At 49.3% G+C, this 14,340-nt stretch overlaps 1 protein-coding gene across 1 annotated transcript in view; it reads left to right on the forward strand.

The window, feature by feature from the left end:
* Window positions 1-12,629: 12,629 nt before the first annotated feature.
* The window catches only part of rftn1a (raftlin, lipid raft linker 1a), a gene marked incomplete at both ends in the record, with an annotated part of 16,409 nt that continues 14,698 nt past the window's right edge, over window positions 12,630-14,340 (forward strand). Inside the window, one exon of the mRNA XM_084455494.1 lies at window positions 12,630-12,774. Within this exon, the coding sequence (XP_084311620.1) occupies window positions 12,630-12,774 (145 nt within the window). The remainder of the gene's footprint in view (window positions 12,775-14,340) is intronic.

Consider the following 14,340-nt stretch of genomic DNA (forward strand, 5'->3'; position numbering starts at 1 on the left):
AAGAAGCAGCAATGACTTAAGAAGCATTTCCAGGATGCCTTCTCTCTCGCTCTCTCCCTCTCCCTCTCCCCCTCTCCCTCTCCCCCTCCTCTCTCTCTCTCTCTCTCTCTCTCTCTCTCTCCCCTCCTCTCTCTCTCTCTCTCTCTCTCTCCATCCCTCGCTTTGAGAGCCATTTTAATACAGACACGGCAGCTCAACACTTTCACCTGCACTTGTTGGGCACGGTGGCTCTGACCGCGCTCTGTGATTGGCCAGGACCAGTGGTCCTGTGGTCGAACCTGTGATTGGCCAGGACCAGTGGTCCTGTGGTCGAACCCTTTTTAAATCACACTCGCACAGAAAGAGAGGAAGTCAAACGTGAAGCTTCAACCTGTTCTCAACAGGGGGAATGGGTTCTCAACAAGGGGGTTGCCTCTAGCTGTTTTTTTGTTTTCCTTGTCCCAAACCCAACAAAAAAAAAGAAGCTTTTAAAGCTCACTTGTGCGTATTTATATTTGTTTTATTATTTATGTTTATATTTTTCTAACGTTGGTTTGTTTGGGGGTTTTGGCCTTTTGGTAAGGGCTCTCTGTAAATAGATTGTAATATAGCAAATTCAGCTTTGAAATAGTGTGCATTTGTATGATTAGCTTTGTTTGCATCAACTCAAGCCCATCAGGTTACGCGCATCCACTATGGGAATATGGCACAACACTTTTCTGAGTACTTGAGTATTTTTTATTTGTGCTCTTTATTTAATCTACTGTGTATGCATGTCACATACTGTCACTGCCTATATGAGTTTTGTCACGGTGTGGTTTATTTTATATCAACATCACTGATTTACCTCCCAAGTCAAGTGGCTGCTTCTCCTGTTTTGGGCTCTTAGTTTATTTTGTACACTGAATTTAGAATTGGGTGCACTGATGACCCATTGAAGTGTTGCTGTTTTGAAGTTATGCAACCCCTTTTATTGTGAGTGTTTCCTAAGACAGTTTCGGCTCTTGGCAGTACGCTTCAGGAAAATCATTGCATCAATTTCCCAATGTCACATGGACAAACTTTTTTATATGCATCCCAACCAACCCGAGTAACTGGGCTCTGAAAACACTTTTGAATCACTCTGAAATGAAGGACTTACACAAAAACGTGTTCCATCACAGCTGTTTGCTTGATTGTTAAAATTGTTTGCCACAAATTTACAGTTAGAGTTTATTATATTTATTTTGTGCAATTATAGTGATTTATTCACTTTGCTTTGTTTGCAAGAAAGGTTTTACAAATGTTTGAGAAGTGTGGTTTGCACATTTGATTTATTTGTTGTGAAAGTTATTGCACTAATTTTTTCATTTAAACTTTTAACACTTCAGTCCTCTTGAGGGGGTTATGGTTACGTTTGAAAGAACACTTGGCATTTATAAATGTTCTGTTCCATTTATAAATGCTCTGTTCCATTTGACATGTGCTCCTTGACTGAATTTCCTGCCCCATATGATCACTAACTGCAAGCTGGAATGGATCTGTTTGACAACCCCTCCTAAATGCAGCCCAGATGCTCGTAATTGCACTTGGCCCTCGGCCATCGATCTCATGGGCTATTTTATCTCTGTCACTTCTCCTCCTGCGTGCACCCAGTGCATTGTGGGAGCCAGAGCGACTGTTTTCAGAGAGCCTTGCCACATCACTGTTGTATTGGTTAAGTCGTTATTGTTGAGGTGTTCGTTGACTATGTTGAAACGGGTTTGGATTTATTTTGTTGGGGGGGGGTGGAGTAATAAAGTTGATTGAAGTTGCCACAAGCTTATGTATGATAATATATAGGTGTTGATCTCTCTGGGTTTAAATTGTATATTTCAGTTACTCGTGTTGTACCAGAGCCATATATCTTGGCAATCACTCCAAACACACAAATACTTTTCTTTCAGTCCAGGATGTTGGTCTTAATATGATGCATTTGTGTTTGTCTCCCTTGCCAGGAGAGAGATTAAGAACACAGGCTGGGTTGTGTCTGTCAGGATGCGTCTGGGATGTTCAAAGCTGAATATGTTTGCCATGGTAACAGGAGCGTCTTTTGGTCGGGCTGTTTTGTTTCTGTCACAGGTGGATGATGTGGCAACCCCCCTGGGGGGTACAGTCCTCCCCCAACGCACCTCATAATCCCACCTCAGACAGACGGGCCTGAATTATGGATGGGTCTGTATAGTTACTTCTGAAATATGAATTTACAGCAGCAACCCTGAGTCTGGTACCCAGACACTGACTCCACCTTTATTGTAGACCCCCCCCCCCCCCCCCCAAACAAACAGTTGTAGCTTACAGCAACAAAGATAATTTTACGTTAATACTATGGTTAAGAATTTTATTCTAGCCTACTTTATTATAAATTGTTCTGTTGCAGAGAGACTGAGGAGCCAGAACCCAAGCATTTCATTGTGAGGGGCGTAAGAATAAACAACTAGCCTACAAAATAAATCTGTAGCCCATATTTGGTTTTAGACCTTTTTTCAACCTACTGTTTTCAAACGTAGTCAACGGTGACGCCTGCTTCAGAAGCGTAGAGCGGGCAGGCAGAGAGGGAGAGGCAGAGGGAGAGAAGGACGCTGTCTACGCAGGGAGGGAGGGAGGCAGCGTTAAAGCGCGAGAGTTTATCACGCGCACCGGGCTACCGGAGAGATATAGCACCGGGCTACCGGAGAGATATAGCACCGGGCTACCGGAGAGAGATAGCACCGGGCTACCGGAGAGATATAGCACCGGGCTACCGGAGAGATATAGCACCGGGCTACCGGAGAGATAGTAAAGCTATGGAAGAGTCGCGAGGGAGAGAGGAAACCTCTTGTTCTTCTGCGGGGCAACATGACTTGTGCGTAACCGCTACGGAGCCATATCACAAGGGGTGATATCGCAGAGGTCAGGAGGCTGACAGGCGGTTCAAGAGTTCTAGAGAGGATAGTTTTTGCAAGAAAGTCCAGTGTGTGATCCCTTCTGGATTGCTCTATGTCCTTCTGAACCGATAAACCTCTCTGCGTGAAATCTACAACTTATTCGCTTGGTAAGTCACATGCTTATTTTTTTTCTTTTAAGAACTGGTGGACAAGTATAGACTGAGTTCGTTGCTAAGTTAAATTAGCGTAGCCTGTTTTGTGATTTTCAAGTCATCGCCCTGAGGCAAAAGAAAACAGGCCTACAGTTTTGGGGGGCTGGTGACGGGATATGCCGTTGTCTGGAAATCATGGTGATTATTTTAATAATTTGGAAATCGAAATGGACCAGGACTGAGAAAGAGTTGTCTGTTATGGGGAAATAACCTTGTTTGGCCTATGTATTTTGTTTAGCCTATGTAGGCTATAATTGTGTAGCCCATTGGTTTATTTTTTCGGTCTTTACCAGATATTGTGATTGGTAGCCGATTCCAAACATGGACCTCCTGTATTGCTCAATGTCGACATGCGTGACAGATGATGTGCCAGTGCCAAGCAGCTGGGGAGAAATGATGAGAGGGCGAGATGAGATAGGCGAGAGAGAGAGAGTGATTTGGTGTGAGACCTGTCATGTATCATTTCCCCTTCACTAAACTGCCGTAGTTAAGAACCGGCATGTCCACACTCTCTCTCCATCGGTGAGCGTGCAGCGAAGAGAGACGCACGGGGACACCGTATTAAAAGCGGATCGGGGTGCCATAAAGGCAGCATGCATTTTATTTAGTTTGGAATCATGACGATGATACAGACACTTGGTTATTGGTGTTATTGTGATATCTGCCGTTTTCTAGGAAAGTAGGCAAAAAAAAATGTGTATGCAATTCATCACTTTTTCAGTAGGGCTTTGTGCGGTGTCTCGAGCCCCTTTCGTTACTTTATTTCTGCAGGGATCACAGCTCCCTCGAAGCGTCTTGACACCCTCCCAGCACGCTCTCTCCCTCATCCTCCCAGCACGCTCTCTCCCTCATCCTCCCTCTCTTTTATTCGCCGGTCTGACATTCCCTTCTATATTTAGTGCGAATCCTCTGATCCGCGTGCCGATCTCGCACTCTCCCCGGCGCGGCGGATGAATGGCGCTTCTCCGCACGCACGCACGCGTCGGAGGAGCGGAGCGCAGACGGATTATCCACGCGTGTAATCCGCGTTTGGTTGCGCTGTCTTTTCAAAACGCTCTACCGCGCCTCCATCCTCTGCTCATTAATGGAAGGTTTTGTACCGCCGTCTTCCAGGTCTTTTCAGCATCTGTGTTCTGTTCAATTCATAATCTGTTTTGCGGATATAGGATACTTATGGTTCAGAGTGTGGTGGTGGTTTTAAGGATGATGATGATTAGAAGAACCCTCTGAAAAAACCTTTCATATAGGCTAATGTAGAACCCTAAGGTTTCCAGATAGAACCTTTTCAGCTCCCGTAACGTGCTGTTTGGAACCCTCTTTCTTTCTTACCTGAAAAGGGATCTCTATGGAACCTTTTTTGTGCATGGCTGTAAGCCAGCAAACCAATGATGGCAAATGTCCGGTTGTCACTCCCTCCTTCCCTCCCTCCTTCCCTGGCTTCCTCTTCTGTTGTTGACCTGCAGTTCTATGTTGCTACCACAAGAGGCAGTGGTCCCAGAACATCAATACAAAAACACTATGACACCGCACATTTTCCAGATCCTCGGTGGTCTAGTTATGACTACTGCTCAGTGGGCTACACTGTCCCCGACTGGCTCTGATCCGAGGGGGCGGAGTCGCCACCACGCCATGCACCCCACAACTCGGCACCTGAGGGGGCTAGAGACACACTTGTCTTCACCGGTGGGGGCAGGTGGGTAGCCCGGAGAGGGCTCTACTGCCCCCGACCCAATATGAACCGACGGGGCGGAGTCATGCCACGGACCCCACAACTCAGCCCTTGAGTGGGCTAGAGACACAGGGTCTTCACTGGTGAGGGCAGGTGAGTGGCCCGGAGAGGGGTACACTGTCCGCGACCAGCTCTGACCCGAGGGGGCGGAGTCTCACCATCACCCCACTATCCACGCCACGGATCCCACAACTCAGCCCCTGAGTGGGCTAGAGACCCACGGTCTTCGCCAGTAGGTGCATGGAGATTGCCCAGAGGTTACTGTACTGCGCACAATCAGCTCTGACCCAAGCGGGGTAGAGACACATTGTCTTTACCACTGGGTGTTGGTCGGTGTCTCGGCGAGGTCTAATTGCTTAAAGAATCATCCCCATTCTACTTAATATGCATGCTCTCTAAGGGTCAGTAAGCAAAATGTAAACAACTTGTTCATCTTTTAAGGTATAGGCTCAGTTCAAAGCTTAAACTGCTCAGGCTGAAAAGTTTTTAAATGTATTAAAGTTCTTAGCTTCTTTAAGTAATGCAGTTCCAATTCTGCCAGTTTCACATTTCAACTAAGCTATAGAAAAAAATGTATGACCATCCATCCATCTTCATACGCTTATCTGAGGTCGGGTCGCGGAGGCAGTAGTTCCAGCAGGGGGCCCCAGACATCCCTTTCCCTGGCAGCATCAACCAGCTCTGCCTGGGGAATCTTTCGCCGCTCCCAGGCCAGTGCGGAGATGTAATCCCGCCACCTAGTGGGTCTACTGCGCAGCCTCCTCCCAGCCGGACACGCCTGGAACACCTCCCTAGGGAGGCGCCCAGGAGGCATCCTCACTAGATGCCCAAACAACCTCAACTGGCTCCTTTCGGCCGCTTGTATCTGTGATCTCGTTCTTTCGGTCATGACCCATCCTTCATGACCATAGGTGAGGGTGGGGACGAAGATAGACCGGTAGATCGAGAGCTTTTCCTTTTGGTTCAGCTCTCTTTTCGTCACAACAGTGCGGTAAAGCGACTGCAGAACCGCACCAGCTGCTCCGATTCTCCGGCCCAACTCCCTCTCCATGGTTCCCTCACTCGTGAACAAGACCCCCAGATACTTGAACTCCTTCACTTGGGGTAAGGGCTCATTTCCTACTCGGAGCGGACAGACCACTGGTTTCCTGCTGAGAACCATGGCCTCAGACTTAGAAGTGCTGATTCTCATCCCAGCCGCTTCACACTCAGTTGCGAACCTATCCAGAGAGTGCTGGAGGTCGCAGGCAGATGATGCTATCAGGACCACATCATCTGCAAATAGCAGCAACGCGATCCCCAGCTCACCGAACTGCAAACCCACCTCTGCAAGACTACGCCTCGATATCCTGTCCATGAAAATCACAAACAGGATTGGTGACAAAGCGCAGCCCTGGCAGAGGCCAACCCCCACCGGAAAGGAAGACGACTTACTGCCGAGGACACGGACACAGCTCTTGCTCTGGGTGTACAGGGATTGGATGGCCCCAAGTAGGGATCCCCTCACCCCATACTCCTGCATAACCCTCTACAAGACCTCTCGAGGGACCCAGTCGTAAGCGTTCTCCAAGTCCACAAAACACATGTAGACAGGTTGGGCAAACTCCCAAGCCCCCTCCAAGATCCTTGCGAGAGTGAAGAGCTGGTCGGTGGTTCCACGACCAGGACGAAATCCACATTGTTCCTCTTCTATCTGAGGTTCGACTATCGGCCGGACCCTCCTTTCCAGCACCTTGGAGTAGACTTTCCCTGGGAGGCTGAGTAATGTGATGCCTCTATATTTGGCACACACCCTCTGGTCCCCTTTTTTGAATATTGGGACCACCACCCCAGTCTGTCACTCCTTTGGCACTGACCCTGACTTCCACGCAATGTTAAAGAGGCGTGTCAACAGTCGTGTTCAAAGGCGTGTCAAAGACAGCCCATCAACACCCAGCGCCTTCAGCATTTCTGGATGGATCTCATCAGTCCCTGGGGCTTTGCCACTGTGGAGTTGTTTGACTACTTCAGTGACCTCCTCCAGGGAAATTGATGATGACCCCCCATCATCTTCCGGCTCTGCCTCGATCGTAGAGGGTGGATTATTCGGGTTCAGGAGTTCCTCAAAGTGCTCCTTCCAACGCTCAACAACCTCCTCAGTTGAGGTCAGTAGTGTCCCTTCCTTGCTGTATACAGCTTGGATGGTCCCCCGCTTTCCCTTCCTGAGGTGTCTGATGGTCTTCCATAAACACTTTGGTGCCAACTGAAAGTCTTTCTCCATGGTTTCTCCGAACTCCTCCCACACCCGCTGCTTTGCCTTGGTCACGGCCGAAGCCGCAGCCCTCCGGGCCAGTAGATACCCTGCAACTGCTTCTGGGGTCCCCTGGGCTAACATATCCCGGAAGGCCTGCTCCTCAGTCGGACGGCTTACCTGACCACTGCTGTCCACCACGATGTCCTAGGGTTTTTCATAGAAATTGTAGTTTCACCACTTCCTTTGTAATTCACCACCTCCCTCAACCTTTCACTCATGCTCGATGTCCCCAACCTCCACTGGGATGCCAGAGAAGCTCCGCCTGAGGTGGCAATTAAAATCTCTCTGGACATGCTCTTCCTCCAGACGTTCACCCTCACTACACGCTTGGGTTTTCCAGGTCTGTCCAGAGGTTTCCCCCACCATCGAAACCAGCTCACCACCAGATGATCAGTGGACAGCTCTGCCCCTCTCTTTACCCGAGTGTCCAAAACACATGGCCTCAGATCAGATGATACGATAACAAAATCTATCATCGACCTTTGGCCTAAGGTGTTCTGATGCCAGGTGTACTTGTGGGCATCCTTGTGTTCGAACATGGTATTTGTTATGGACCAACCGTGACTAGCACAGAAGTCCAACAACAAAACACCACTCGGGTTCAGATCGCGGTGGCCATGCCTCCCAATCACTCCCCTCCAAGTTTCTCCATCATTGCCCACGTGTGCATTGAAGTCTCCCAATATGACAGTGGAGTCCCCTGCAGGAGCCCCAAATAGGACTCCACTTAGGGTCTGCAGGAAGGCTGAGTACTTTGTGCATAAGCACAAACCATAGTCAGAGTCCCCCCCCCCCCCCCCCACAGTCCTAAGGCGCAGGGAGGCGACCCTCTCGTCCACTGGGGTGAACTCCAGCACAGAGGCTCTCAGCTGGGGGCTAGCTAGTATAGCCACACCTGCCTTACGCCTCATACCGTGAGCAACTCCGGAGAAGAACAGGGTCCAACCCCTTTCCAGGAGTTTGCTTCCGGCGCCGGTGCTGTGCGTGGAGGTTAGCCCCACCAGGTGTAATTGGTATCGCTCCACCTCCCTCACAAGCTCCGGCTCCTTCCCCCCCAGCGAGGTCACGTTCCATGTCCCCAGAGCCAGCCTCTGCCGCCCGGGTCCGGTCCGTCGATGCCCACCACTTTCACTGCCACCGAGTTGGCAGTGCACCCGACCCTGACAGTTCCTCCCGCGGGTGGTGGGTCCACGGGATGGAGGATGAGATGGTGTCTCCACGTCGCTTTTTCGGGATGACATTTTCTTAAAATATTATTATACAACGGTTAGTTCTGGTTCTTGATTCTGATTGGCTGGAAGCCGTGTTAAAATACTTTGTAACACACACCTGCGACCGCATATCTTTTTTTTTTTGCTACTGGCACAGACGTGAAACCTGTGTACCCCTACCTCTCCTATGTGCTGGATTAGCATTGAAAGCATTGGAACTGATGTGTCCAAGCGACAAGACCTATCTTTTATCAAACATTTCTTTTATGTCATTTCAATTCACAGCTATTTTTAGTGGCATGACTAGCTTCCGTCCTACCAGTCCTGAACAGAAACAAGCCAGCCACGCACATAAGCCAGGCTGGACCTGGCCTGGTTTCAGATGGCTCTTCTGTGGTTACAGATGGTTCCCTTTTGTTTTTAAAGCATACACAGGTGGAACCAGGGCTTGACTCTTAATAACCTACTATAAACTTCACGTTGTCCTTCCCAGGTAACAGTATTAAATGCATGCCTAGGGGAGAATGGGTGTAGTTCCTCTGTGCCAACGGAAGGCCTCTTTTACTGGCTTAGTGGAGAATGTGGTAATACTTTATGGGAATCGAGCTCACAGCAGGGGAGCACTTCTGCTTCTGCTGTCGATGCAGACATGACCACGAACAGAAGGCCTGGGGCTGGGCTACTGTCTGGGAGGAGAGAGGAGAGGGAGGGAGGGAGGGAGGGAGGGAGGAGGAGGGAGATGAGATGGGAGGAGGGGAGAGGGATGGAGGAGGAGGAGGGGGATGAAGGGAGGAGGAGAGGGATGAAGGGAGGAGAAGAGTCGGAGTGGTGGAAGAGAGAACACAGGGACAGATGGGGGAGAGAGAGGGAGAGGGAGTGTGAACGAGAGGGTGTATGTGAGTGTACCCTGCAGGGGAAAGAGAGGACGACAGTACAGAGAATAAACGGGTAAATGAAATGAAATGAAAACAAAGGAAGGGAGAGAGAGAGGGAGTGGTTGAATGATAAGTCAAGAGAGAGAGGATGGTTTTGAGCAGGTGACAAAAGGAGGAGGAGAGGTTATCTCAATTAGCTAGTTCCCATGGCAATACTTTGTCTTGTGTCCGGGGCGATGATGCTTGCTTCTCTGGCGGATGGTTTGGCGGTAGGTGAGGGGGAGGGACTGTGTCTGGGGTGGGGGGGCGTGGGGTCGAGGGTTCAGTCTACCATCCTCCTCTCTCTCTCTCTCTCTCTCTCTCTCCTCCCTCCATCTCCTGTATCACTCTTTCCTCTGCCGTCTTAATCTTCCCTCATCTCTGTGTGCCTCATTTTGGAGGAACGCTTACTGTAACAAATACAGTTGTTCTTAATAATGTATTTTTAATGGCGTTTCAGAAAATTATACAGTGAGGTGTGAAGAATGTAACTGCATTCAAGAGGCGGTCAGATGGTTATTTTTGGCAAGGATGCATACACTCTCATGGCTCTCCATACTCCGTACTCTCTACTACTCACACACACACACACACACACACACACACACAGTGTATGGTGTAAAGGCAGTGTTGGGATCGTTAGCTGAGTTAATGTCCGTGCTCCTGGCCTAACAGGAGTTTGTGCTATCCTCCATGCCCCCTAAACAGATACTGCTATAGACCCTGTTAACACACACACACACACACACACACACACACACACCTCGCCGTGTCGGCTCAGTGTGACTCTAACCGGCAGCGGCTGACAGGGATATTAACCGTAACCGCGGCGACGGTCTGATGGTAGCCACACTGTCACATCGGATTAGCCTGACGACGTCGGGGCCCCTCCCAGCTGATGAAGAGCTGCTGGCTCTCCTGCCAACCCCTTCACCCCTCTAGCCACCCCTCTGCTCCTCCCCTCCTCTCCTCTCTCCTCTCCTCAACCCTCTCCTCGCCTCTCTGTCTAATCTAATGCCGTTATGGTCGACAGAGCAGGAAATCAGATTCTCATTTCTGCTTTAATTCATTCTGATCAAACATGTCGCTCCCAATCACCCCCATTTGATTAGAGGATGCCCATATCCCAGCCGACCATGTGGGTAATGGCGGACACATTCATATTCCTGTATCATTAAGTGTGTGTGCGTGTGTGTGTGTGTGTGTGTGTGTGTGTGTGAGAGAGAGAGAGAGAGAGACACATTTTCCCCCATGGTTCACAGGCTCACACTTCAGAGGGAGGATTTAGTGTTCTAACCTGTGTGAGATGGTAGGTGCTGAAGTGTTGTTTGTATATTTAGGAGCTGAATGAATGCCCCCCCTTTCACTCAACCATTTTGACGTCCTCCTCCAATCGCTTGCTCTCAGCCTTTCTGTCGTTTTTACACCTCGCCCTCTGTCATTGTTACACTTCCTCAAAATAGTCCTCCCTATTTTCTCTCTCGATCTTTTTCTCTCCTCCATCTCTCTCTCTCTCCCCCCTACATGTTCTCTTTCTCCATCTCTCTCTCTCTCTCCCCCTACACGTTCTTTCTCCATCTCTCTCTCTCTCTCCCCCCTACATGTTCTCTTTCTCCATCTCTCTCTCTCTCTCTCCCCCCTACACGTTCTTTCTCCATCTCTCTCTCTCTCTCCCCCCTACACGTTCTCTTTCTCCATCTCTCTCTCTCCCCCCTACACGTTCTCTTTCTCCATCTCTCTCTCTCTCTCTCCCCCTACACGTTCTCTTTCTCCATCCCTCTCTCTCTCTCCCCCTACACGTTCTCTTTCTCCATCTCTCTCTCTCTCTCCCCCCTACACGTTCTCTTTCTCCATCTCTCTCTCTCTCTCTCCCCTACACGTTCTCTTTCTCCATCCCTCTCTCTCTCTCCCCCTACACGTTCTCTTTCTCCATCTCTCTCTCCCCTACACGTTCTCTTTCTCCATCTCTCTCTCTCTCTCCCCCCTACACGTTCTCTTTCTCCATCTCTCTCTCTCTCCCCCTACACGTTCTCTTTCATCTCTCTCTCTCCCCCCTACACGTTCTCTTTCTCCATCTCTCTCTCTCTCCCCCCTACACGTTCTCTTTCTCCATCTCTCTCTCTCTCTCTCCCCTACACGTTCTCTTTCTCCATCTCTCTCTCTCTCTCTCTCCCCTACACGTTCTCTTTCTCCATCTCTCTCTCTCTCTCTCTCCCCCTACACGTTCTCTTTCTCCATCTCTCTCTCTCTCTCCCCCCTACACGTTCTCTTTCTCCATCTCTCTCTCTCTCTCCCCCCTACACGTTCTCTTTCTCCATCTCTCTCTCTCTCTCCCCCCTACACGTTCTCTTTCTCCATCTCTCTCTCTCTCTCCCCCCTACACGTTCTCTTTCTCCATCTCTCTCTCTCTCTCCCCCCTACACGTTCTCTTTCTCCATCTCTCTCTCTCTCTCTCTCCCCTACACGTTCTCTTTCTCCATCTCTCTCTCTCTCTCTCTCCCCCCTACACGTTCTCTTTCTCCATCTCTCTCTCTCTCTCCCCCCTACACGTTCTCTTTCTCCATCTCTCTCTCTCTCTCTCCTCCCTACACGTTCTCTTTCTCCATCTCTCTCTCTCTCTCCCCCTACACGTTCTCTTTCTCCATCTCTCTCTCTCTCTCCCCCTACACGTTCTCTTTCTCCATCCCTCTCTCTCTCTCTCTCTCTCTCTCACCCCTACACGTTCTCTTTCTCCATCTCTCTCTCTCCCCCCTACACGTTCTCTTTCTCCATCTCTCTCTCTCTCTCCCCCTACACGTTCTCTTTCTCCATCTCTCTCTCTCCACCCTACACGTTCTCTTTCTCCATCTCTCTCTCTCTCTCCCCCTACACGTTCTCTTTCTCCATCTCTCTCTCTCTCTCCCCCCTACACGTTCTCTTTCTCCATCTCTCTCTCTCTCCCCCCTACACGTTCTCTTTCTCCATCTCTCTCTCTCTCCCCCCTACACGTTCTCTTTCTCCATCTCTCTCTCTCTCTCCCCCTACACGTTCTCTTTCTCCATCTCTCTCTCTCTCTCCCCCTACACGTTCTCTTTCTCCATCTCTCTCTCTCTCTCTCCCCCCTACACGTTCTCTTTCTCCATCTCTCTCTCTCTCTCTCTCTCCCCCCTACACGTTCTCTTTCTCCATCTCTCTCTCTCTCTCTCTCTCCCCCCTACACGTTCTCTTTCTCCATCTCTCTCTCTCCCCCCTACACGTTCTCTTTCTCCATCTCTCTCTCTCCCTCTACATGTTCTCTTTCTCCATCTCTCTCTCTCTCTCTCTCTCTCTCTCCCCCTACACGTTCTCTCTCTCTCTCTCTCTCCCCCTACACGTTCTCTTTCTCTCTCTCTCCATCTCTCTCTCTCTCTGTCCGTCTCCCAGGGTGATGGGCTGCAGGCTGCCCACGCTGCGCAGGCCGGAGGAGAGGAGTCCGGGGAAGATCTACTCCACCCTCCGGCGACCGCAGGTGGAGACCAAAGTGGGCGTGGCCTACACCTACCACTTCCTGGACTTCCTGTTGGGGAAGGAAGGTAGGAGGGGCAACCGTTGGCTTCTGCATCGACGTTTTAAAGAACTGAGACGGACCTGTGTTTGCGTAGGGAACCTCTCCTCACAGTGAGACGAGTGATGAGAGTACTGTGAAGGTTTGTGCAGCGTTGTGTATCTACATGTGTGTGGGCGGGGGTTTTCGTGCCGTGTTTAAGCAACGTTTGATGAGAGTCCTCTGGAGGCACCTCCTTTCTAAATATACAAATCTTGCTATTGTGACAGAGAGGACCGTGAAACGGGAAAGGGTGTGTGAGAAATTGAGAGAGAGAGAGTGAGAGAGAGAGAAGAGGGAAAGGTTCCTTTTGCGTTTTGGGAGGCAGGTGCACGAGTATTTACACTCAGCGGACGTGGATTTGCAGCATGAGTGTGGCAGATGGACCTCTCACCATACCAGACACATGGCGACACTTTGCCATTCCGCCTCCGATTTGGCCAATTGTGTGGGTATTGTTATGTTCGCCACGATGAAGACCATGGGACTGGATGAAGCTGAAATAGATCTGGCAACCAGACATGGCAGAAGAGAGGCAGTGGTGACCAACTGAACAATGGTACTGCATTAGCTGCTAATCGTATTATCAGATGGATAGGGCACTCCTCAGAGCATGCGCACGCATGCACACACACATGCGCACACACACACAAACACACACACACACACACATTTTATAGTTTTCAGTATTGCTATCTTATCAGACAGGCAGGCCATTTATATGGTAAACTTACTGATGCCACCTGGGCCTCTTAACACAGTAAAACTCTCAATATGGATGTGTTTGAATACTGTGTGTTTGTGCAGGAGTATGCCCGTGTGTATGTGAGTGTGAGTATGTGAGTGTGTGTCTGTGACAGAGACCAAGAGAAAGTGAAGGATTCCAAAAGGATTATCAGATTGTTGTGCAGGAGATTGTAAGACCTCATTCCCAGCAATAGGATTTATTTAGCGTTCTCTCTCTGTCTATTTGTGTGTGTGTGTGTGTGTGTGTGTGTGTGTGTGTGTGTGTGTGTGTGTGTGTGTGTGTGTGTGTGTGTGTGTGTGTGTGTGTGTGTGTGTGTGTGTGTGTGTGTGTGTGTGTGTGTGTGTGAGTGAGAGAGAGAGAGATGTAGAGAGAGATAGAATAATGCAGGAAGGACACCAGTCTGTTACACGATGACATAGAGGAGAACCCACGGTCAAATCCTTGGTTTAATTCAATTTGGATTCCATTAATAATAGGATTTATCCATCCATGATTAGATGACTCCCACACACTAATAACAAATTAATATCTTGATGGCTCCTATACATCAAGATACAGCAAACGGATTTAAGGCAGTTATGCAGTTGTTTTTTTATGTAAGATACATACCGTATAGTACAGTAAGACATTTAAGAAAAGCAGAAACTAGTAGGTTTTTATTTGAATGGAAATGCTCAGTAATGTGATACAACGGCTTCAATGATATTCAGCAGGGCTGCTGTGTTGTCTTGACATGAAACCCCCCTTTCTGTTGAAAGAGTGCAAGGTTGCCTTGATATAAATCCCCCTTTTGGAGCAGGGTTAGAT

The sequence above is a fragment of the Borostomias antarcticus genome, assembly GCF_949987555.1.
Source record: "Borostomias antarcticus genome assembly, chromosome: 21".
NCBI classification, from domain to species: Eukaryota; Metazoa; Chordata; class Actinopteri; order Stomiiformes; family Stomiidae; genus Borostomias; species Borostomias antarcticus.